The sequence below is a fragment of the Nerophis ophidion genome, unplaced genomic scaffold (assembly GCF_033978795.1).
Source record: "Nerophis ophidion isolate RoL-2023_Sa unplaced genomic scaffold, RoL_Noph_v1.0 HiC_scaffold_45, whole genome shotgun sequence".
In the NCBI taxonomy this organism is placed as follows: Eukaryota; Metazoa; Chordata; class Actinopteri; order Syngnathiformes; family Syngnathidae; genus Nerophis; species Nerophis ophidion.
The window spans coordinates 184,169-209,660 of NW_026906967.1; the positions used below are offsets into that span (position 1 = coordinate 184,169).

At 40.4% G+C, this 25,492-nt stretch overlaps 1 protein-coding gene across 2 annotated transcripts; it reads left to right on the plus strand.

Annotated features, from left to right (window-relative positions):
* The first annotated feature begins 395 nt into the window (after positions 1-395).
* LOC133546835 (gastrula zinc finger protein XlCGF28.1-like) lies at positions 396-11,788 on the plus strand. Of its 2 annotated transcripts, XM_061892673.1 has the most exons (4): positions 396-891; positions 7,900-8,041; positions 10,245-10,315; positions 11,306-11,788. In XM_061892673.1, exons 1-4 carry the CDS (start codon positions 705-707, stop codon positions 11,353-11,355), a joined length of 450 nt encoding a protein of 149 aa, XP_061748657.1. In that variant the 5' UTR covers positions 396-704; the 3' UTR covers positions 11,356-11,788. The 2 variants fall into 2 exon arrangements, with proteins under 2 accessions (XP_061748657.1, XP_061748656.1); XM_061892672.1 differs by lacking the exons at positions 10,245-10,315; positions 11,306-11,788 and having other exon boundaries at positions 7,900-9,251.
* The last annotated feature ends 13,704 nt before the right edge of the window (positions 11,789-25,492 follow it).

A 25,492-nucleotide genomic window follows, 5' to 3' on the forward strand; every position in this document is an offset into this window, starting at 1 on the left:
ATCTAAATAGTTCACTAAAATTGATAGGCAAACATAATACAGGGCTGTGTGATTTTTGCCATCAAATAGAGAATGTTGACCATGTTTTAATACAATGTATGAAATACAATAGAGAAAGAGAAATACTGGAAAATAAGTTAGCAAAAGAAAATATTAGGTTAGAAGTGGGAAGTATATTAGGATTGAATTCAGAACACATAGGATATAAAGCAATACAAACATATTTAAAAAACACTGGGTTGAATAAAAGAATATAGAGTAGGGATCCACCTCGGTCCACACTCCATTACAGTAGGTGGCGCTAATGCACACCAGAAGGTTGCTTGCCAACCGCCATAAAAAAAAACAAAAGAAGAAGAAGATGTATGCTTCGTTCAATCGAACGAATCGTTCGCGACCGACACAACGCTAGCACATCGACGCAGAAAGCCGCGAGCAGGACGCTAATAAGTCAGTCTTATTATTTGTTCTCCAGTTTGAAATATTTACGTCGTATAAAACACATATTTTATTCTTTAGTTAAGGATAAAGTGGTCTGGATGCGCTAGAAGCACTGTGCCGCTTCTCGTGCTATCTTTGCTTGTTAGTTAGCTTAGCTCGCTAGTTAGCTTAGCTTGTTAGCTGCTAACAGAAGACACAGAAGTTATCAACACATCGCTAAGTAGAGATCAAGTGTGAGAGTAAAGTGTTGTGATTGTGTGAAAATGTCTACATTACAAATGTTGAGAGCGTTGGTGGATCAGCGACTAACTGCTGCCGTTGAAGAAATATTTGTAGTGTTAGAAAGAACGATAGCAGAATACGAGGCGGAACTTTCTAGAACAAAAGAGGAAAACTATCAACTACTGGACGCTGTTTTCAAGAAACATCAAGTTGTGTCACACAGAACAGGTTTGTTGACTTCTTACTCTCACATCTTTACTAACTTTATATTTGATTGTTAACAAGACAATGACATTTATTATGTGAGTGGAGTAGCCTTGTCAAGTGAAAGTAAACAATCCGGCATGCAAATGAAAGAAGATCCATGGAACAGAGTAGTGTAACTAAAGAAGATCATGGGTAATCAACAGAAAACATTCCTAGGTTTTGTTACAGAGGTAGTCAGCAAATCATAATGACAGCAAGCACTAAAGTGTCCGTTCGCAACTTGCTTAAAATTACTTTCTTTTTTTTTTTCTACAAAAAAATATAACTAGATTATCACTGACTTGCTTATGTTACTATTCGTGGTTTAACAGAATGTATACATATTTTTAAATGTCCATTATCTTTCACAATGACTAACTGAGAAAGGCTCCGGCGACCCCGAAAGGGAGAAGCGGTAGAAAATGGATGGATTGATAATTATATAGAATAAAAATGGTTGGGAATTAGTGCATGCTAGTCACTTACTGCTGTCTCGTACACACACTGGGAGCGTGTGCACGTACACAGAAACAGTTCGAGAGAAGCAACTAACACTTTGCAGTCATGTTGTTGTTATCATGATAGAATATACTTTCAGTGATAACTAGGGATGTACGCTTTGCTTTTTCACTCGGGCACTGGTGCTATTAAATGAAAACATTTAGTAAGTAACTCAGAAAAAAAATTGAAGTAATATGAAGTGTTCTAAATATTAATTATAATATCAGCACTCAAACAACAATATACAGTAACACACATGTGCACTCATACAAGTAAGACCGCATTTAGCTTTTTATAGCCAAGTAATACTATAAAAGTATAGTCCACTAGCATGTATCAGTAACATAACATGACTGACAGCACATGCATGTCCATTACTGATCATAATGCCACGCATACACATGCCAGAATGAGAAGTGACACTGATAGGTTTTCAATGGAGTCAGTCCCCAGGAACGGTGATTTGTTTAAATTAGGTAAAAAATCAGATAATGTTAACACAATGTCTAAAAGGCAAACATTTATTCATGAAAGCAGAATATGGCTTTTAGCACAAAATGATGTAACTCCACACATACGTAACATGTGCACGCACATTAGCTTTGTGTGTTGACCTAACGCAGGGGTCGGCAACCTTCAGCATACAAAGAGACATTTTAGCCCGTTTCCCCCCAAATAAAACCCACCTAGAGCCACAAACTCTGTTAGATACCTAAAACGATGATAACACCACTTATAGTTGTGTTACACGTGTGTTATAGGATTTATGAAATCAAACACTTATTTGATTTATCTCTGGGTATAACAAAGCAAATCATCAAATTATTTTGAATATTAGAAACAAAATACACTCTTCCTTTCCTTAATAATGAATTGAAATTAAAAAATCAACTCATTCCAATGTTCTGAAGGCATAAAACTGTGGAATATTCATTTGACTAAAAACAACTACTTGGTCATCAATAAAAACAGCAAATTTATAAAAATGTAAGTAAATAAAATATCTATCTTTGTTGATCCGTCCATTGCTAGGGGTTGACCGCTAAAAACAATACAATTGCATGGCAGCAAGAGATGTCGCATAAGGGCTGTGACATACATTTACATCCACAATATATTCACATGGGTTTTATTTTCCTATGACAAGATCCCAGAACTCTCCAAAATTACAACTGTAAAATTTAAATGAACTAACTAAATCAAATGAAATAGAATAGATCAAGTAACCATTATTTGTTGACATTCGGTTTCAAAGCCAAAGGGAGCCACGACGGAGGCATGAAAGAACCTCATGTGGCTCCAGAGCCGCGGGTTGAAGACCCCTGATCTAACGCTAGCTATCATTGAATATAGATTCAATATAATAAGATAGTGTAAGTCAGTGTTTTTCAACCTTTTTTGAGCCAAGGCACAATTTTTGTGTTGAAAATATCAGGAGGCACACCACCAGCAGAAATCATTAAAAAATAAACCTCAGTTGACAGTAAAAAGTCGTCACAATTGTTGGATATGACTTTAAAGCATAACCAAGCATGCATCAATATAGTTCTTGTCTCAAAGTAGGTGTACCTGTCACACCGTGCCGTGACTTATTCTGAGTTTTTTTTGCTGTTTTCCTGTGTGTAGTGTTTTAGTTCTTGTCTTTGGCTCCTATTTTGGTGTCTTTTTCTCTTTTTTTGGTATTTTCCTGTAGCAGTTTCATGTCTTCCTTTGAGCGATATTTCCCGCATCTACTTTGTTTTAGCAATCAAGAATATTTTTTTTTTCTTTCTTTGTGGGGACATTGTTGATTGTCATGTCATGTTGGGATGTACATTGTGGGCGCCGTCTTTGTTCCACAGTAAGTCTTTGCTGTTGTCCAGCATTCTGTTTTTGTTTACCTTGTAGCCAGTTCAGTTTTAGCTTTGTTCTGAATAGCCATCCCCTAGCTTCAATGCCTTTTCTTAGGGGCACTCACCTTTGGTTTATTCTGGGTTTAAGCATTAGGTACCTTTTGACCTGCAAGCTGCCTTCTCGCGGTTCCCGACATCTACAAAGCAATTAGCAACCAGCTGCCACCTACTGATATGGAAGAGTATTACACGGTTACTCTGCCGAGCTCTAGATAGCAGACACTCAACAACAACACATCATTTGCAGACTATAATTACTGCTTTGCAAAAAATATTTTTAACCCAAATACGTGAAATTAGATAATCTCCCACGGCACAGCAGACTGTATCTCACGGCACAGTGGTTGAAAAACACTCGTGTAAGTAATATAGATGCCAAAATGTTCTGTGAAACCACAAATGGTAACATCTATCCTTTGATGTTCTGTGTGTGTGTGTGTGTGTGTGTGTGTGTCTGTGTGCGTGCGTGCGTGCGTGTGTGTGTGTGTGTGTGTGTGTGCGTGTGGGCGTGTAAGTCAACATTGAAGAGTTATGACATCATGGTGTTGTTACAGTGTACACACTCCGTTTCCATATGAGTTGGGGAATTGTGTTAGATGTAAATATAAACAGAATACAATGATTTGCAAATAATTTTAAACCAATATTCAATTGAATGCACTACAAAGACAAGATGTTTGATGTTCACACTCACAAACTTTATTTTTTTTTTTGCAAATAATAATTAACTTCATAACTTCAATAATTAATTTCATGGCTGCAACACGTGCCAAAGTAGTTGGGAAAGGGCATGTTCACCACTGTGTTACATCACCTTTTCTTTTAACAACACTCAACAAACGTTTGGGAAACTAATTGTTGAAGCTTTGAAAGTAGAATTATTTCCCCGTTCTTCAGTCCTTCAACAGTCCGGGATCTCCTCTGTCGTATTTTACACTTCATAATGCGCCACACATTTTCCATGGGAGACAGGTCTGGACTGCAGGCGGGCCAGGAAAGTACCTGCACTGTTTTACTACGAAGCAACGCTGTTATAACACGTGGCTTGGCATTGTCTTGCTGAAATAAGCAGGGGCGTCCATGATAACGTTGCTTGGATGACAACATATGTTGCTCCAAAACCTGTATGGACCATTCAGCATTAATGGTGCCTTCACAGATGTGTAAGTTACCCATGCCTTGGACACTAATACACCCCCATACCATCACACATGCTGGCTTTCCAACTTTGCACCTATAAGAATCGGATGGTTATTTTCCTCTTTGTTCCGGAGGACACCACATCCACAGTTTCCAAATATAATTTGAAATGTGGACTCGTCAGACCACAGAACACTTTTGCACTTTGCATCAGTCCATCTTAGATGATCTCGGGCCCAGCTTAGCCGGCGGTGTTTCTGGGTATTGTTGATAAATGGGTTTTGCGTAGCATAGTAGAGTTTTAACTTGCACTTATAGATGTAGTGACCAACTGTAGCTACTGACAGTGGTTTACTGACGTGTTCCTGAGCCCATGTGGTGATATCCTTTACACACTGATGTGGGTTTTTGATGCAGTACCACCTGAGGGATCAAAGGTCCGTAATATCATCGCTTACGTGCAGTGATTTCTCCAGATTCTCTGAACCTTTTGATGATTTTACGGACCGTAGATGGTAAAATCCCTAAATTCCTTGCCATAGCTCGTTGAGAAATGTTGTTCTAAAGCTTTTCGACAAATTGCTTACTTTGCAAGTAATTTAGAGCTTGAAGTTGGAAGCAATACAAGCACTTTCTCTCCCGGTGTAAATTTATGCAGTTGGGTTCCCCGGTTATATGTGCGCCGCTGACGCTCTTGGGCACGGAGTAAATTCCCGCGTGACAAGTGCCCCACCTGGTGGAGTTTTGCTCGCATGTCAAGGACGTACTGTAACTAATTTTTGCTGGAGCTTGGACCCTCCTCCCAGCTTTCTTTAATGATGTCCAAGACCCCGCGAGGCCTCCGGCCGTACAATAACTCACACGGTGCAAAACCAAGTGAGGCCTGGGGTACCTCCTGCATCGCAAACATAAGGGGATCCAACCATTCAACCCAAATCTGTTTGTTCTTGTGCATAAACTTACGGCTCATTGTTTTCAGCGTTTTATTCAATCTCTCCACCAGTCCATCCGTTTGTGGCAGGTACACGCTGGTGCGGATCGCTTTTACCCCCAAATCCGTACAGTTCTTTTATGGTGCGTGACATAAAGGACGTGCCCCGATCAGTCAGAATCTCTTTTGGGATTCCATCTTGGGAGATGACCTGAAACAGTGCTTGCGCTACACTTTTGGCGGAGATAGGGCGCAAAGGCTTTGCTTCGGGATACCGCGTTGAGGTAAAACAAAGCGATGTACTCGGGTGAAATGGTCCGATGAGGTCCATGCCAATTCTCTCGAATGGAACCTCTATGAGCGATAATGGGCGTAACGATGCCCGTGGGGTGGCCGCTGGATTCACCAGCTGGCAGTCCGGCCAGGCTGCGCACCACCAGCGCACATCCCCCCGGAGGCCTGGCCAATAAAATTGGACCATGACCCAATTAAGTGTCTCGTCATACCCCAAATGTTCAGCCATCGGGTCGAACCAGGTTTTGGTGGATCAGGGACGGCTTACAGCCCGAGTCCACCATCGCCCGATATGTACCCCCTTGTACTCTTACCGGGACGTAGTATGTCTCTCCTGGATCGGGGGCGGGTGCTGGTGGCTCGACAACCCGCATTGCCTGCCCCACCTCCATCATGGAGCAATCCCTGCGCACGTGACCGGGTTGTCTGCACCCCCAGCACACCAGCCCTGGAAGTTGAGGTGCCCTCTGCGAGGGAAGCCCTCTCGCCGCAGCACTGGGAACCTGCAACATGCACACATCAGATTTATTGTTAACCCGTGTCCCAACGTTAGTGGTGTGTGTGTGCGTGTGTGCGTGCCTGCGTGTGTGTGTGTAAGTGTTTGTGTGGCCACCGGGAAAACCTGGTCTTTATGCCCGGGTGATCTGGCCCTCTCCACACCCCCCCATCGCGGGGGGTGGATCCTGCGGCCGTCCTCGGGGTTGCCTCCCTCTGCACTGCTAGGTGTTCCTCCGCCAACCTCACCGCTGCTTTTACGCTCGGGGGGCTGTGGTATCTCACCCACGCTGATGTCCTAGCTGGGATGGCGTCCAGGAACCGCTCCAAAACGATGCTTTCCAGCACACCTGGATCCTGTCCATTGGGCCAGAGCCACCGGGTCGCTGCGTCCCTCAGCCGGTAGGCGAACACGAACGCTCGGTCTTCTGGCTCCAGCGTCATCGCTCTAAATCTGCGTCTGTGATCCCCGGGGCTGCTGCCGATCCGGTCCAGGATGGCTTAACAGAGGTTGGTGTATTGCAGGCGGGCAGATGCCGGGAGACTCAACACCACCCGCTGCGCCTCCCCCACCAGGAGCGGCAGCAGTTTTGCTCTCCACTCTTCTTCCGGCCACCTGTTTGACGTCGCTGTCGCCTCGAACATGTCCAGGAATGTTTGAGGATCCTCCCCCTCTACCATGCGTTTCATGGCTGACATCCCTCCCGCTTCCGCCTTGTCCATTAGCGTTTTAACAGTTGCGATTGTTGCTGACTTGCTGCTGATACTTGCGCCAGCACTTGTCCAAGCGCTTCCAGGGGGGTTGGTGCCGACATCTTTCCTGGATTCTTCCTTAGTTCCGCGCCACTGTGGAAGGTCTCTGTCCCAGATCCCCCGTTGTTTGGCTGGAATCACCACACTCGGTCTCAGTGAGTTACACTTTTATTGATGGCAGTACATGCAACTGCATCAGTCCAGTGCTCTCCAGTTTGTTCACTGTATCTCGCCGTGTGTGTCTTTCTCTCTCCGTCACTCTCATCATCTTTCCCCTCAAGATTTCCAAGGCTGCTGATAAAGGGAACAGGTGATTGGATCACTCGCTCCAGCTGAGGTATCTGCTCACCTGTATGCTGCTTCCTGGCCGGCCCCTGCACACGCCCCGCCCGCAGGGAACGCGTAGGCCACGCCCCTCTCAACAGTTATATTATTCTTTTATTTTTCCATATTTAACATATTGTGTTGAAGTTTGTGGAAATGTTTACAGCAAAAGTCTTCCAGCTTGTATTATTAGGTTATTTCAATTAAGAGGAGAAAACTATCATTTATGGGGAATATTGATTTTTGAAATAGGTAAAGTAAGAAGGGATATAAAATGCAAATGTATCACAGTTTTAGGAGTTAAGTGGTGGAACAAGCTCAGTGATGAGTTGAAGACATGTAGTTCTCTCACTGGGTCCATGTGTACACTCTCAGTTACATTAACACTGATATTATACATGTGGGCCAATAGATAGAAATGCTGTTAAATGTAGCTTTGATGTGGCAAGCTACTTTTGCAGTGTAGCGTGTAGTGTAGCTTGCTACAATTCTCTGAGGATAGCTTAGCTACATTTAATTGGGAGTAACTTGTAGCTTAGCTTAATACATTTTCCAGGTCGTTTGCCCATCACTGTCTGTTTGGCCTAGCTCACATGTGAATAGTTTGAATACTGCAAACTTCAATACAGTAACACCTCATTTGTGTTTTATGTTCTGCAGACGTCCAGCAGGTGTCAGCAGAGAGTCATGAAGAGATTCCCTCCAAGCAGCAGGAGTGGAGCTCCAGTGTGGGACAGAAGGAGCTACAGGCCCCCTCCCACATTAAAGAGGAAGAGGAGGAACTGTGGAAGCAGCTTCAAAGGTTGGTGGAGGATAATGATGAAGATGAAGCTCAGTCCTTACAGCTTCATCACAGTCAAAGTGAGGAGAACAGAGGGGCGGAGCTTGTAAGTCAACACATCACAGAAGCTGATGGAGAGCATTGTGAACATATAAAGTCAGAACCAGACAGCATCTTTGCTCCTCTGTCAGACATGGACCACATGATGTCACACTCTTCTGATCACAGTGATCACATCCAAAAACCTTTGGAGAGTAAAAATGACTCTAAAGGTGATACGAGACATCACACTAACAACAAACACTTTGACTGCTCTCAATGTGGGAAATCATTTAGACACAAGAGTTATATTACAATACACATGAGGATACATACTGGAGAGAAACCTTTTACTTGCTCTGTTTGTAAAAAAAGTTTCTCCACAAAGCGTAACATGACCACACACATGAGAACACACACTGGAGAGAAACATTTTACTTGCTCTGTTTGTAAGAAGAGTTTCTCCATTAAGTCTGCCATGACCACACACATGAGAACACACACTGGAGAGAAACCTTTTCCTTGCTCTGTTTGTAAGAAGAGTTTCTCCAGAAAGCAACACATGACCACACACATGAGAAGACACACTGGAGAGAAACCTTTTCCATGCTCAGTGTGTCCCAAAAGATTCTCCATAAATGAGCAAATGAAAAGACACATGAGAACACACACTGGAGAGAAACCTTTTACTTGCTCTCTTTGTAAGAAGAGGTTTTCCAGAAAGCTTAACATGTCCACGCACATGAGAACACATACTGGAGAGAAACCATTTACTTGCTCTGTTTGTAAGAATAGTTTCTCCACAAATCTTGTCATGACCAGACACATGAGAACACACACTGGAGAGAAACCATTTAGTTGCACTGTGTGTGATAAGATGTTCTGGCATAAGTATCAGGTCAGTAAACACAAGTGTGTAACAGTCATGGAAGCTGCAGGGATTTAAAACCACTTAAGCAGTGATTGTGCTAAATGTACTTTAAAACACAGCATGTTTAATATGAATGCATATTTGATGTTGTATGTAGTAGTGCTTCTCATCTTCTACTGTTATTCTATGTTGTTCTGGAATTACTTTTTAAGTTGTGTGCATTTATTGAATATCATGTATGTAGCTACTATTTTATTTTATTTTCTCATTGTTAAAGAGAGAGCTTCTTATTATTTACAGTTGTTTTTTGTTCACACATTTTCTTCCATTGCATTTTTATTGATGTTATTATCCAATTAAAAGAATGAATGAATAAAATTGTTAACAAAACGTGGACTGAGCAGCATTATTACATCATGGATGTTAACTCCTGCAAAACACCAACAAAGAAGAAAAAGGCTGAAGTTAGCAACACATCACTGAACTTTAGAGTCATCGTGAGTGGAGTTGCTTGTTTTTATTGTTGCATTTGTACTTATTTCACTATCACATCTTCACTTTCAACCCTAAAGTCTTCTTCAAATATATTGTTGAAGGTTTTGAAGATCGATGTTTACTATGTGTGTGTAGTCTGTGGAAAGGGTTGTTGTCCCTTGTGGATCCAATTGTTCACTTGCACAGATACATCATCATCATCATCATCATCATCATCAGACATAACCGGTCCACTACTGGATGAAACCTTAGCATTAATGTTCTAATATCAGTGTGACCTCATTATTCCTTGATTATAAGACATAAAGGCCTACTGAAATGAGATGTTCTTATTTAAACGGGGTTAGCAGGGCCATTCTATGTGTCATACTTGATCATTTCGCGATATTGCCATATTTTTGCTGAAAGGATTTAGTAGAGAACATCCACGATAAAGTTTGCAACTTTTGGTCGCTAATAGAAAAGCCTTGCCTTTACCGGAAGTCGCAGACGATGACGTCACCCGTGTGATGGCTCCTCAAATCCTCACATTGTTTTTAATCGGAGCCTCCAATAAAAAGAGCTATTTGGACCGAGAAAACGACAATTTCCCCATTAATTTGAGCGAGGATGAAAGATTTGTGTTTGAGGATATTGATAGCGACGGACTAGAAAAAAAAAAACAAGTAAAAAAAAAAAAGGGGGTTGCATTGGGACGGATTCAGATATTTTTAGACACATTTATCAGGATAAACCTGGGAAATCCCTTATCTTTCTATTGTGTTGCTAGTGTTTTAGTGAGTTTAATATTACCTGATAGTCGGAGGTGTGTCTCCACAGGTGTCTGGACGCCAGTGTTTGCAGGAAGTTGACGGCAGCTTTATGGATGGCACAAGCTCAGCTGATCTCCGGTAAGTGGCGACTTTTTACCACAATTTTCTCACCCAAAACTGCTGGTTGACATTTGGTCAGGATCCATGTTCGCTTGACCGCTCTGATCCGTGGGAAAGCTTCACCTCCGGGAATTTCAAACAAGGAATCACCGTGTGTTTGTGTGGCTAAAGGCTAAAGCTTCCCACCTCCATCTTTCTACTGTGACTTCTCCAATATTAAGTGAACAAATTGCAAAAGATTCAGCATCACAGATGTCCAAAATACTGTATCATTATGCCGTTAAAGCAGACGACTTTTAGCTGTGTGTGTGTGCAGCGCTAATATTTCCTAACAGTGCGTGACGTCACGCGTACACGTCATCATTCTGTGACATTTTCAAGAAGAAACTCCCGGGAAATTTAAAAATGCAATTTAGTAAACTAAAGCGGCCATATTGGCATGTGTTGCAATGTTAATATTTCATCATTGATATATAAACTATCAGACTGCGTGGTCGCTAGTAGTGGCTTTCAGTAGGCCTTTAAAATACAGATTTCAGCACTGTATTGCTGTGTTGGATCCGCTTTGGACTGGACTCTCGCGACTGTGTTGGATCCATTATGGATTGAACTTTCACAGTATCATGTTAGACCCGCTCCACATCCATTGCTTTCCTCCTCTCCAAGGTTCTCATAGTCATCATTGTCACCGACGTCCCACTGGGTGTGAGTTTTCCTTGCCCTTATGTGGGCCTACCGAGGATGTCGTAGTGGTCTGTGCAGCCCTTTGAGACACTAGTGATTTAGGGATATATAAGTAAACATTGATTGATTGATTGATACTCCAACTCACCACACTGAGAAGTGGGGGCGATCCTGAGCTAGCAGATACATGTTGCTATCATGTTTTATCAGCGAGGAAGACAGCAATTGTGTATACTTTTTTGTCGGAAGCAAGTTGTATTTGTGGTATACTGAAGTTTCATGATGTTGTTTGCACATCAGACTGACTCTCTCTCTCATCCACAGTCTGGAGTGCAGCTGACGCTGGTCAATCCAACACACCTGAGGTTGATTAGCGTGCCTTTATTAACTGGCTGCTTACGGCCCGTTAGCGCCGGTACTTTGTGGTTACTGCTGTTCCTCACGCATGACTGTCCTTCTCGTCTCACTTGCTAAACCCTCCTGTTTTTGCTCGTGCATCTTGCAGGTTTGCCTGTTTATCCAGCGCCGACTAACGCTTGCAGTTTATAATTTTGTGTTTCTGTTTTACTTCATTCTTGAAGTATGTTTCCTAGCTTCGTCTGGAGATTTATTTTTGTACTTTGCTCTTTTATTTTTTATCTTATCTGTCAGTATTATTCCCAGTCTTTACTAGCGCTTTTGGTTTAGTTTTGGTATTTATCTTAGTAGTTTTTATGGTGTGTTTTTGTGCTCCACCATCGCTTTATGTTTTTGTGGCTACATCCTCCTTGCGCCCAGAATAAAAGAATACATTTTGTCTACAAACAATATGTCTCTGCATCCTTGGGTTCCATCTAATTCAGCTCCTAACAGTATTGCTCTGCTGAATAAATGAATCACTATAGCTGCCAATATGGAAGATTATTTATATATTTAAGAACATATCATTTCCTAAACAGGTAGCAAAATGACACCACAAAAAGTGAACTAGCAGCAGGACTCAGTTAGTATTTTATTAATTTAAAAATGAATTAACTATAAAGAGTAACATGAGAGTGGATTTTTCACAAGAGTTCACCAAAAACTGGAAATTGGGAATGCTAGTTACAATCATTTCGTTATTTTTAAGATGCAGAAGAACGAGGTGGCACCGTGCAGTGAAAAAAGGGATATTTATTGATAAAAGAACAAAAACCCAGAGCAACTTTTCTATGAAGAAAACAAAACAAACTGCTGAAATCCAGCAAAACACTCACAGAAAATCAGCAAAAAAAGAAAAAAAACTAACCAAAGTAATATTAACAATAATAACGATAATAATAATATAAAAAAATGAAAGAATATGAACAGTTAGTAAATAAATAAATAGAAAAAACTATGTACATATAGGGAGTCATCTTTAAAAAAAAAAATAACAGTTTAATCACGAATTGGAAAAAATAAAATCAGGCTTATGTGGCGTGACATAATGGAGCCAGTATTCCCAGTATGAAGTAAATATCTCTAGTTTATAAATAATAAAAGCTGTTATCTCCTGTGTTTTATAAATGTCCATTGTGATTTCCATCCATTTCTTCAAAGTTGGGCTCTCCTGTAATCTCCATTTCCTGGTAATGCTCTTTTTACAAACCACTAGTAGGATATTCATGAAGTATTTCTCTTTTTTCAGCCAATCCTGAGGTGCGATGTGTGAAAAACAGAATGTTACTTTCAAGGGGTGATTTGAAAATATCCTGTAGAGCTTGGTGTATCTCTTTCCAATAGTCCTTTATGGCAGAGCAGTCCCAGAAAACATGCTAGTGGTTTGCCTTTAGATTCCCACAATTTGTCCAACAGGCAGGGGAGTTGTTATCATACTGAGACTTCTGAGAAGGTGGAATAAAACTTTCCCAGCCAAACTCTCCACTTGGGTGAGCTGCTACAAGTCCATTGATATCTCCATTTTATTGTCCATTCTTCCTCAGATATAGTTATCCCTCCTTCCTTCTCCCATTTTGTTTTAATATATGAAGTTAAATATGATTTCCTATACAAACATGAAACACTTCTATCAATAGTTTCTGAATTATATGCTTTTGTAAATAGTTCAATTAAACATATGCTGGTCTTTGTTACATTTTTCACCTTCATATTAACAAAATGCCGCAACTGCAAATATCGATAGAAGTTTTGTTTTTTTAATAAATGTGTCAAATTTGTCACTGACAGTTTAGTTAGGTTTTTTCCTCTGTGTTTGTTTTTATTTCCTGTAAGCGCTCTTATTTTGGTTCAGTTTCCTGCTTGTCTCTCTGAGAGCTGTTTCCCCTCAGATGCGGCTGATTGGCACCTGGCCACACCTGGACTGTCAATCAGCCGGTTGCTATTTAGACCTGCTTTGCCCTCCAGTCAAGGCTAGAGTAGTGTTGTTGTACTGGAAACTAATTTACAAACACAACTTCATCACACACAATACTCCACTATGGAATTGTTCTTATATTAAAATGAGAAACAAATCCATCTTTGTACAGCAATGGTTTGAAAAAGGCATTTGGTCGCTTATGCACTTATTGAGTGAGAAAATATTTTATGAATTGAAGATTTCATTAACTACATCCTGCAAATAAAAATAATTACTAAAAATAAAAGGCTTTTGTAAAAAACATTCTAATTACAGCATACCATCTTTTGTAATTATTTACTATTTCTTCAATAGTATATTAAAAAAAAATAGAACTTGAAAGTTTCCAATCTTCCAAAAGCAAAGGGGTTCATTTTGGGAAAAAAACAACCCCGGAATTGACCACTTAAAATCATTTTTAGGATATTGAATTGCAATTGAAGACAACACTTGTTCGTTCTGTGATAGGGAATGTATGCAAAGTAAATCTATGTATAATATTGGCTTTTGCCAAAACGACAAACTTTGATTGATATTGATATTGTTTTGGGGATGTTAAAAAGAAAAACAACCATAAAAATGTTTCAAACACAATAATAGGAGTTTTTGTTTTATCCACAAATGTAAGTTTGTAAAAACATAACCATCCTTCCACAGACAATTTAGTCATTTTCTTTCACTTTCACATTGCATAAAGGTCTGGGGACATACATATGAAACAATCACAACACAATCATCATATTACAAAAGACAGTAATAAAGATCATTAATAAACTGGATTATAGAGACCCAACAAATGATTCATTAAGTCACACATTTTAAAATTGTATAAAAGACAACTGTTCAAATTATATATAAAGTAAATAATAATATGCTTCCTGAAGTGGTCCAGAAGATGTTTCAGATGTGAACCAGTACATATGTATATCATATAAAGGTGATAATCTATGGGATTATCAACAATTACAAATACAAATATGTAATTCTTCAATATTTCAAACGCCTATAAAAAACTATTATGAATAAGTCTAAAATTGTATTATGCATATATATACAAATAAAATGTTTTTTGTATGTAAAGTATGTCTTGTACTGTTTACACTCACCTTTTCGGTCAAACTATTTTGTTCAATATTTAATAAAAGTACATTAATGCATGTACTTGATTGATGTGCTGATGTTGTTAGAAAGTCAAAATGAAAGTCTGGACAGTTTATTTCAAATCCTGCAGTTTCATTTGCTGCTGCTGTTCTCACCAGCACACTTGTGTTTCTTACACTGCTACTTAGAAGACAATCTTTCACCACACACACTGCAACTCAACACTTTCTCTCCTGGGTGTCTTCTCATGTGTGCTACAAGGCTTGATCGTTCACCAAAATTTCTGTTGCAGATTGAACAGGAATGTAATTTTTCGCCAGTGTGTGTTCTCTTGTTTTTTTCACATCCTGACTTTGTGTGAAACCTTCACCACAGATTGAACAGGAAAAGGTTTTTCACCAGTGTGTGTTCTCATGTGTACTTTCACAGACTGTCGATTTAAAAAATCTTTACAACAAATTGAACAAGAAAAAGGTTTTTCTACACTGTGTATTTTCATGTGTTCTTTCAAACTCTGACTTTGTGTAAAACCTTTACCGCAGATTGAACAAGAAAAAGGTTTTTCTCCAATGTGTGTTCTCTTGTGTATTTTAAAATTCTGACTTTGTGTAAAACCTTTACCACAGGTTGAACAGGAAAAGGGTTTTTTGCCAGTGTGTGTTCTCATGTGTACTTTCAAATGTTCCTTCCTTGAAAAAGATAAGCTACAGATTGAACAAGAAAAAGGGGTTTCTCCAGTGTGCATTCTCATGTGTACTTTCAAATATTTACTTAGAACAAAACCTCTACTACAGATTGAACAGATAAAAGATTTTTCTCCAGTGTGCGTTGTCATGTGTACTTTCAAATTGTGACCATTTGTAAAACCTTTACCACAGACTGAACAGGAAAAATGTTTTTGCCAGTGTGCGTTCTCATGTGTACTTTCAAATGTTGCTTCCTTGAAAAAGATAAGCCACAGATTGAACAAGAAAAAGGTTTTTCACCAGTGTGTGTTCTCATGTGTCTTTTCAAATTTTGACTTTCTGTAAAACCTTTACCACAGGTTGTACAGGAAAAAGGTTTTTCACCAGTGTGTGTTCTCATGTGTATTTTCAAACTCCAACTTTGTGTAAAACCATTACCACATATTGAACAGATAAAAGGTTTTTCTCCAGTGTGTCTTCTCATGTGTCTTTTCAGACTACAATGGTATTTAAAAGTTTTGTGAGAGAGAGAAGATGTGAAGTGAGTGTTGTCAGTGTGACATGTCTTATCATCTTTAGAGTCTTCATCATCAGTGTCAGGAGAGTGTGACGTTGTGTCCTCACTATCTGATAGTGGAGCTAAGAGCTTGTCTGCTTGTGATCCTCCACAGTGGTCTCCATCAGCTTCTGTTGTCATGTGTTGTGTTGAGCTGCTGCTTGGAGGCTCCCCCCCTCCCCTCTCCTCACTTTCACCTTTCACCTCATCATCTTCACTCTTCACAATCACATGGAACTTCTCCAACCATTCTTGACTGATACTGTGTTCCTCCTCTTCCTCTTTAAAATGGGAGGTCAATGGGTTATTTTCTTCCCTTTGCATTTGCAATGTATGAGGCGCCCTTTCTTCCTCCTTAATGTGGAAGGGCTGTGGCTGCTCCTTGCCCATCCTGAAGCTCCACTTCTGTTGCTCAGAGAGATGATGTTCTTCACAGACGTCTGCAGGACACAGGAAGACAAACATGGTCGAGAGGAGTCCATCTTTTTTTCAGTCACATGTCAGGAGCGATATTGATAAGATTTTACCAATTCAGATTTAATTTTCAATTCTGCTTTACGATTCGGTTATTTGTGGACTCTTTTGCTTTCAAATTCGGTAAAAAGGTGAAGAAACAGGTCGATTAGCACCTACAGTGAGGTCTTAAGAGGCCCAGACCTTACGGGTCCCCCATGGGGTGTCAGAGGACCCTAAGGAATTTTTTCTGCTTTGAAAATATCTATAAAATAAAAACATTTTTGGCTATAAATTAACAAGACACTACAAGTTATTTTGGGGTATTTCACAGAACTTTCCTCCAGAAGATCTTAGCTCCGTCCATGTCAGATGAATATCAAATGGAGCTGTTTGGCCACAATACCCAGGAATATGTTTGGAGGAGAAAAGGTGAGGCCTTTAATCCCAGGAACACCATTCCCACCGTAAAGCATGGTGGTGGTCGTATTATGCTCTGGGCCTGTTTTGCTGCCAATGGAACTGCTGCTTTAAATGGGACAATGTAAAAGGAGGATTATCTCCAAATTCTTCAGGACAAGCTAAAATCATCAGCCCAGAGGTTGGGTCTTGGATGCTGTTGGGCGTTCCAACAGGGCAATGACCCCAAACACACGTCAAAAGTGGTCAAGGAATGTCTAAATCAGGCTAGAATGAAAGTTTTAGAATGGCCTTCCCAAAGTCCTGACTTAAACGTGTGGACAATGCTGAAGAAACAAGTCTATGTCAGAAAACCAACACATTTAGCTGAACTGCACCAATTTTGTCAAGAGGAGTGGTCAACAACCAAAAGCGCCTTATTGCAGTGAAACTTGCCAAGGGACATGCAACCAAATATTAACATTGCTGTATGTACACTTTTGACCCAGCACATTTGCTCACATGTACAGTAGACCCATAATCAATTCATAAAAGAAGCAAACTTCATGAATGTTTTTAGTGAGCAACAAGTATGTGCTCCAATCACTACATCACAAATAAATAAGAATTGTAGAAATGATTGGAAACTCAAGACAGCCATGACATTATGTTCTTTACAGGTGTATGTAAACTTTTGATCGCGACTCTATGTGTGTGTGTATATATATATAAAACAGATGTAAGTGTACCACTAGTAGTACGACAAATGTTCTTTAATTGTGTAAGTACAGTGTTTTAGTTTCCTATATTGAATGAACCTGAAAGTTCATTGAGGTGGTACTTGGACAGCCAAGTATTTTTGGTGAAAAAAGTTTGACAACTACTGACGTAGTAAACTACATTGGCAGACACCATTTTGTTTTACCTAAAACGACGTCTGCGCATAACTATCGCTTCCAATGAGATCCCGTTTTTATCTTGAGTTAACAGTAAAAGGAGAAAGCAATATCTGCGTCGTTTCATTTTTCTCTAACTACTTTCCACTGTGTTTGTTAGAAAGTTCCACAACTGTTGACGTTATCCCACGCTTGTGCTACAGCACTCATCTCATTGTGCAACATGTCAATGTTTCAAGTGGAACTAAACCTGATCTCTGAAAGAGGCACACATTATTTCCAAAGCAGGGCCCCCATCCACATATACAATACTAGAACATATCTGATGAAAGCAAACATTATTTTGTTATTTGAATTATAAGTGGGCCATACCAGCTATTAGGGTTGTACAGTATACTGGTATTGGTATAGTACCGCTAATGAATCATGTTCGGTACTATACCGTCGCTGTAACGTACCCCCCTTCTCCCGTCTCAAAGTCACGTCGTGACATTTCTGGTTTACGGGCAGACGAGCATGTTCGGCGGCACACAATCACTGAGTACTTACAAGCAGACACAGTGTGACGACAGAAAGGGGGAGAACGGACGCATTTTGGCTTAAAAACTAACAATAAAGGTGAAGTTATAACACTGAAACACCCTCAGGAAGAGGGGCTTTAAGACATGGCAAGCTAGCTAGCGGCTAACATCCATCCGCGGTCGGCAGTGTTTAGCTACTTCTAAATCACTAATCCTCGCCTCCATGGCAACAAATAAAGTAAGTTTCTCACAAGTAACATTATCACTGGAGGACGAGGAACAGCTAAACATGCTTCACTACACACCGTAGCTCACCGGCTTCAAAATGTAAACAAACGCCACATATCTAGCCGATACTACTATGATTACGTCGATATGTTTTGGCATCACAACATTTTATTTCACTTTTTTTTTAAATGTATACAGTATTATGTTTATAAACACAGGAAATATGTCCCTGGACACATGAAGACTTTAAAGATGACCAATGTATGATCCTGTAACTACTTGGTATCGGATTGATACCCAAACTTGTGGTATCATCCAAAAACTAATGTAAAGTATCAAAGAAGAGAAGAATACGTGATTATTACATTTTAACAGAAGTGTAGATAGAACATGTTAAAAGAGAAAATAAGCAGATACTAACAGTAAATGAACAAGTAGATTAACTATCCATTTTTACAGTTTGTCCTTAATAATGTTGACAAAATAATAGGTGTATAAATGAGACAACATGTTACTGCATATGTCAGCAGACTAATTAGGAGTCTTTGTTTGTTTACTTACTAGTAAAAGACAAGTTGTCTAGCATGTTCACTATTTTATTTAAAGACTTAACTGCAATAATAAACATATGTTTAATATACCCTAAGTTTTTTTTGTTAAAATAAAGCCAATAATGCCATTTTTGTGGTCCCCTTTATTGAGAAAAGTACCAAAATAAATTTGGTACCGGTAGCAAAATATTGGTATGGTTCCAACACTCCCACCTATATTTGAATATTGTCTAATGGAAATGACTGCTGTCTGATAATCACATGAATAACCAGTGTTGGCGTTAACACACTTTTTATGTCTTTTTACGCATTGAAATCAAAAAGGACGTGCATTTCCTTAAGTCCGGGCGTCCCTGGATTGCAGAGTGTTTTTTTTTTTTAAAAGATCCGGCCTTCTCTGGGTCAAAACTCCAGTTTGCTTGTTTTTTTTTTTTAACAAATATCACTTTCCGCCAGTGTTTTGTTTTGTTTATTGTGACGGTGCGTTCTTATCACGCCGTCACTTGAAGACCGGCATGTCAGCGGGAGCGAGCGCCCTGTCGGTTGGAAGTGTGGCCGTGCCAGCAACTTGAGGGTTCCAGGTTCGATCCCCGCTTCTGCCATCCTAGTCACTGCCATTGTGTCCTTGGGCAAGACTCTTTACCCACCTGCTTCTAGTGCCACCCACACTGGTTGAAAAGTAACTGTCCGGCTTGCCCCTGACAGTTTGGTTGTGTTTTAGTTTTTCCTCTGTGTGTAGTATTTCCTGTCAGCGCCATTATTTATCTGTTTCCTGGTTGTTTCCCTGAGTGCTTTGTCTCCCCAGCTGTGGCTGATTGGCACCTGGCCACACCTGGTGTCAATCAGCCAGGTACTATTTAAAGCTGCCTTCCCCTCCAGTCAGTGCTGGATTATTGTCGTGTCGTGTGGATGTCACCACTACCTGTCAATGTCATTTATACTAATCGTTGTAGTGTTGTGTCTACTTCTGTTCACTCTGCTCACGTCATAGTTCCTTCGTGTCACAGTAAGTGTTTTTGTTTTTAGTCCAAAGTTAGCCTTTGTGCTAGTTTTGTTCATAGCCAAGTTTGTTCTCCGCCTTGTGCGCGCCTTTTGTTTGTACCCTTTTCTTTGTTCTTGTTTTAGTGTTAAATTAAATCATGTTTTCCTGCACAATGCCTGCCGCCATCTCTGCATCTTGGGGTTCAGCAACAACACCCCCTGACAGTAATTCAGATATTAGGTTTCACTATGTAAAAACGCTTTGAGTCACTAGAGAAAAGCGCTATATAAACATAATTCACATGATTGATAAGCATTCGTTTTTAAATGGTGGTGTTAAAGGCCTACTGAAAGCCACTACTAGCGACCACGCAGTCTGATAGTTTATATATCAATGATGAAATATTAACATTGCAACACATGCCAATACGGCCGCTTTAGTTTACTAAATTACAATTTTAAATTTCCCGGGAGTTTCGTCTTGAAAACGTCGTGTATTGATGACGCGTACGCAAGACGTCACGGGTTTTTAGGAAGTATGAGCGCTGCACACACACACAGCTAAAAGTCGTCTGCTTTAACGGCATAATTACACAGTATTTTGGACATCTGTGTTGCTGAATCTTTTGCAATCAAGTACTGTTTAACTCACTAAAACACTAGCAACACAATAGAAAGATAAGGGATTTCCCAGAATTGTCCTGGTAAATGTCTCTAAAAACATTGGAATTTTTTTTTTATAACCTACTTTTTTAAATTATTATTATTTTTCTAGTCCGTCGCCATTAATATCCTGAAACACTAATCATTCATCCTCGCTCAAATTAATGTGGAAATTGTCGTTTTCTCGGTCCAAATCGCTCTTTCTGTTGGAGGCTCCCATTAAAATCAATGTGAATATGTGAGGAGCCCCCACACGTGTGATGTCATCGTCTGCACTGAAAGTTGCAAACTTTATCGTGGATGTTCTCTACTAAATCCTTTCAGCAAAAATATGGCAACATCGCAAAATGATCAAGTATGACACATAGAATGGACCTGCTATCCCCCTTTAAATAAGAACATCTCATTTCAGTAGGCCTTTAAAAAACAAGTATATCTCCATCTGTAGTGATAAATGTGTCCCCCGGATGAACATGTGTCACAAACATTGTATTAGATGATATGTGGATGTTGTGCTTACTTGGACTGTGATGAAGCTGTGAGGACTCAGGTGGTTTGTCTTCATGCTCTTCAGTCTTCACAGAGACAACAGTCAGTGGAAACTTGCTGACATCAGCCTCCTCCTGCCCTACAGGACACTCTCCCTCCTGACTGATCCACACTTCCTCCTCTTCCTCTTTAATGTGGGGGGGCTGTGGATCCTCCTGCTGCTGAAGGGGACGTTCTTCTTGACGAGCGTTCATCTGTTGGACGTCCGCAAGACAACACAAACAAACTTCAGCTCAGATGTGTCAAATATTTTTTAGTCTATCAAATATAATATTTTCCAAGTGGACTGACACCACTTTGTAGTGATGTTCTTCTACACATGGAATAATCATCAGTTATTGATTATTATGAATTGTGTAATTGATCCTGTTTCCTGCATTTACATTAATTATTGTTTAAAAAGTAACAACTTATAGAAAACCTCCTGCTGGGATTTTAATACCGTCATGACTGCATGAAGTCAGTCTGCACGTATAAAAGTGTCATTGTGCTGCAGCATCAAGTGACGCCAACTGGCTCCTCCCACTACCAACCTACCAGCCAACCTTGACGTGCACCTCCAAAATAGTCCCACCTCACGTCAACGGTGACCAGGACTACAGAGCTGTGGTCGGTTGGCTTTACTTTTACACACAATATCCTCTCCTTGTTCTCCATTACCTTCCTGCTTGGCACTCAGCATCAAGGGTTGTGATTGGGGGTTAAATCACCATAAATGATTCCCGGGCGCAGCACCGCTGCTGCTCACTGCTCCCCTCACCTCTCAGGGGGTGATCAAGGGGATGGGTCAAATGCAGAGGACACATTTCACCACACCTAGTGTGTGTGTGACAATCATTGCTACTTTAACTTTCTTCTGCGAAAGCAACATTTTTAACCCAACAGAAAACAAACAGAAGTGCAGCAAAGCACGTGGAACAAGTGGCAGCGAGTATATATATATATATATACATTTATAAATATAAACAAATATTTAGAATATTTGGGTACCTCATGTTCCGATTACAAACAAAATATTGATGCAAATTCATTTTGTGTGCAGTATATTAAAGCTATTTTTTAATATTTAACATTTATTTAATAAATATTTGTTTTAGTCTGACTGAATAAGCATTAATCACTTACAATTGTGCAAATAGTGTATTCGTAATAACAAACATCAGTTGATTTAATTTCCATGATATGTCCACCCAATGCAGCTGAGATAGGCTCCAACACCCCCTGTCCCCCCTCGCAACCCCAAATAGGGACAAGCGGTAGAAAAATGGATGGATGGATGTTATCAAGGTAATAGAAGTGCGTGCAAACATCATTTGTATTTATTGCTAATAAAGTTGACACCAACATAAAGCAGACCACTGCAATAATACATTATATTACACTGTCATTACAATAACAATAATATTTTTTTTTCATCCTGTAAAGCATCTTTGAGTACACTGAAAAGCGCTATACCAAATAAAATGTATTATTATTATTATTTTTATACCATGTGACTCATTCCAGACTTAAATTACGAGACGTTCATTTCTTTCTAGTAACAAATATTCAATGATGTTAAGCATGACTGTAATATACAACAAAAAAACTGTTAAAGTATTAAATAAGTCAATATAATTCTCATAGAGAACATATAAAACACATTCCTCAAAAAAAAACGCTCGCATTTGCAACAAAGGCCTGCTAGCGGGCTAACGCTAGCACGTTAGCTTCGAACAACATATGAGGTAAATAAGATAAATAATATGAAAATATATCACGTATATTACCTCATAAGCCGCGTGTACAAGAGAGGAGTGGAATATATTCTTCCTATTGTTACACCAGCAACTCTTTTTTGTCTTCTGTGGCCGGGCGAAGGAAGTGTGCACCACTCACTATTGTCCCAGTGAAACACGTGTTTGAAGGAAGTGTGCACCACTCACTATTGTCCCAGTGAAACACGTGTTTGAAGGAAGTGTGCACCACTCACTATTGTCCCAGTGAAACACAAGTTTGAAGGAAGTGTGCACCACTCACTATTGTCCCAGTGAAACACGTGTTTGAAGGAAGTGTGCACCACTCACTATTGTCCCAGTGAAAAACGTGTTTGAAGGAAGTGAGCACCACTCACTATTGTCCCAGTGAAACACGTGTTTGAAGGAAGTGTGCACCACTCACTATTGTCCCAGTGAAACACAAGTTTGAAGGAAGTGTGCACCACTCACTATTGTCCCAGTGAAACACGTGTTTGAAGGAAGTTTGCACCACTCACTATTGTCCCAGTGAAAAACGTGTTTGAAGGAAGTGAGTAACACTCACTATTGTCCCAGTGAAAAACGTGTTTGAAGGAAGTGAGCAACACTCACTATTGTCCCAGTGAAACACGTGTTTGAAGGAAGTGTGCACCACTCACTATTGTCCCAGTGAAACACGTGTTTGAAGGAAGTGTGCACCACTCACTATTGTCCCAGTGAAACACGTGTTTGAAGGAAGTGTGCACCACTCACTATTGTCCCAGTGAAACACGTGTTTGAAGGAAGTGTGCACCACTCACTATTGTCCCAGTGAAAAACGTGTTTGAAGGAAGTGAGCAACACTCACTATTGTCCCAGTGAAACACAAGTTTGAAGGAAGTGTGCACCACTCACTATTGTCCCAGTGAAACACGTGTTTGAAGGAAGTTTGCACCACTCACTATTGTCCCAGTGAAAAACGTGTTTGAAGGAAGTGAGCAACACTCACTATTGTCCCAGTGAAACGCGTGTTTGAAGGAAGTGAGCAACACTCACTATTGTCCCAGTGAAACACGTGTTTGAAGGAAGTGTGCACCACTCACTATTGTCCCAGTGAAACACGTGTTTGAAGGAAGTGTGCACCACTCACTATTGTCCCAGTGAAAAACGTGTTTGAAGGAAGTGAGCAACACTCACTATTGTCCCAGTGAAACACGTGTTTGAAGGAAGTGTGCACCACTCACTATTGTCCCAGTGAAACACGTGTTTGAAGGAAGTGTGCACCACTCACTATTGTCCCAGTGAAAAACGTGTTTGAAGGAAGTGAGCAACACTCACTATTGTCCCAGTGAAACACAAGTTTGAAGGAAGTGTGCACCACTCACTATTGTCCCAGTGAAACACGTGTTTGAAGGAAGTGTGCACCACTCACTATTGTCCCAGTGAACACGTGTTTGAAGGAAGTGTGCACCACTCACTATTGTCCCAGTGAAAAACGTGTTTGAAGGAAGTGAGCAACACTCACTATTGTCCCAGTGAAACACAAGTTTGAAGGAAGTGTGCACCACTCACTATTGTCCCAGTGAAACACGTGTTTGAAGGAAGTTTGCACCACTCACTATTGTCCCAGTGAAAAACGTGTTTGAAGGAAGTGAGCAACACTCACTATTGTCACAGTGAAAAACGTGTTTGAAGGAAGTGAGCAACACTCACTATTGTCCCAGTGAAACACGTGTTTGAAGGAAGTGTGCACCACTCACTATTGTCCCAGTGAAACACGTGTTTGAAGGAAGTGTGCACCACTCACTATTGTCCCAGTGAAAAACGTGTTTGAAGGAAGTGAGCAACACTCACTATTGTCCCAGTGAAACACGTGTTTGAAGGAAGTGTGCACCACTCACTATTGTCCCAGTGAAACACGTGTTTGAAGGAAGTGTGCACCACTCACTATTGTCCCAGTGAAAAACGTGTTTGAAGGAAGTGAGCACCACTCACTATTGTCCCAGTGAAACACGTGTTTGAAGGAAGTTTGCACCACTCACTATTGTCCCAGTGAAAAACGTGTTTGAAGGAAGTGAGCAACACTCACTATTGTCCCAGTGAAAAACGTGTTTGAAGGAAGTGAGCAACACTCACTATTGTCCCAGTGAAACACGTGTTTGAAGGAAGTGTGCACCACTCACTATTGTCCCAGTGAAACACGTGTTTGAAGGAAGTGTGCACCACTCACTATTGTCCCAGTGAAACACGTGTTTGAAGGAAGTGTGCACCACTCACTATTGTCCCAGTGAAACACGTGTTTGAAGGAAGTGTGCACCACTCACTATTGTCCCAGTGAAAAACGTGTTTGAAGGAAGTGAGCAACACTCACTATTGTCCCAGTGAAACATGTGTTTGAAGGAAGTGTGCACCACTCACTATTGTCCCAGTGAAAAACGTGTTTGAAGGAAGTGAGCAACACTCACTATTGTCCCAGTGAAACACGTGTTTGAAGGAAGTGTGCACCACTCACTATTGTCCCAGTGAAAAACGTGTTTGAAGGAAGTGAGCAACACTCACTATTGTCCCAGTGAAACACAAGTTTGAAGGAAGTGTGCACCACTCACTATTGTCCCAGTGAAACACGTGTTTGAAGGAAGTGTGCACCACTCACTATTGTCCCAGTGAAAAACGTGTTTGAAGGAAGTGAGCAACACTCACTATTGTCCCAGTGAAACGCGTGTTTGAAGGAAGTGAGCAACACTCACTATTGTCCCAGTGAAACACGTGTTTGAAGGAAGTGTGCACCACTCACTATTGTCCCAGTGAAACACGTGTTTGAAGGAAGTGTGCACCACTCACTATTGTCCCAGTGAA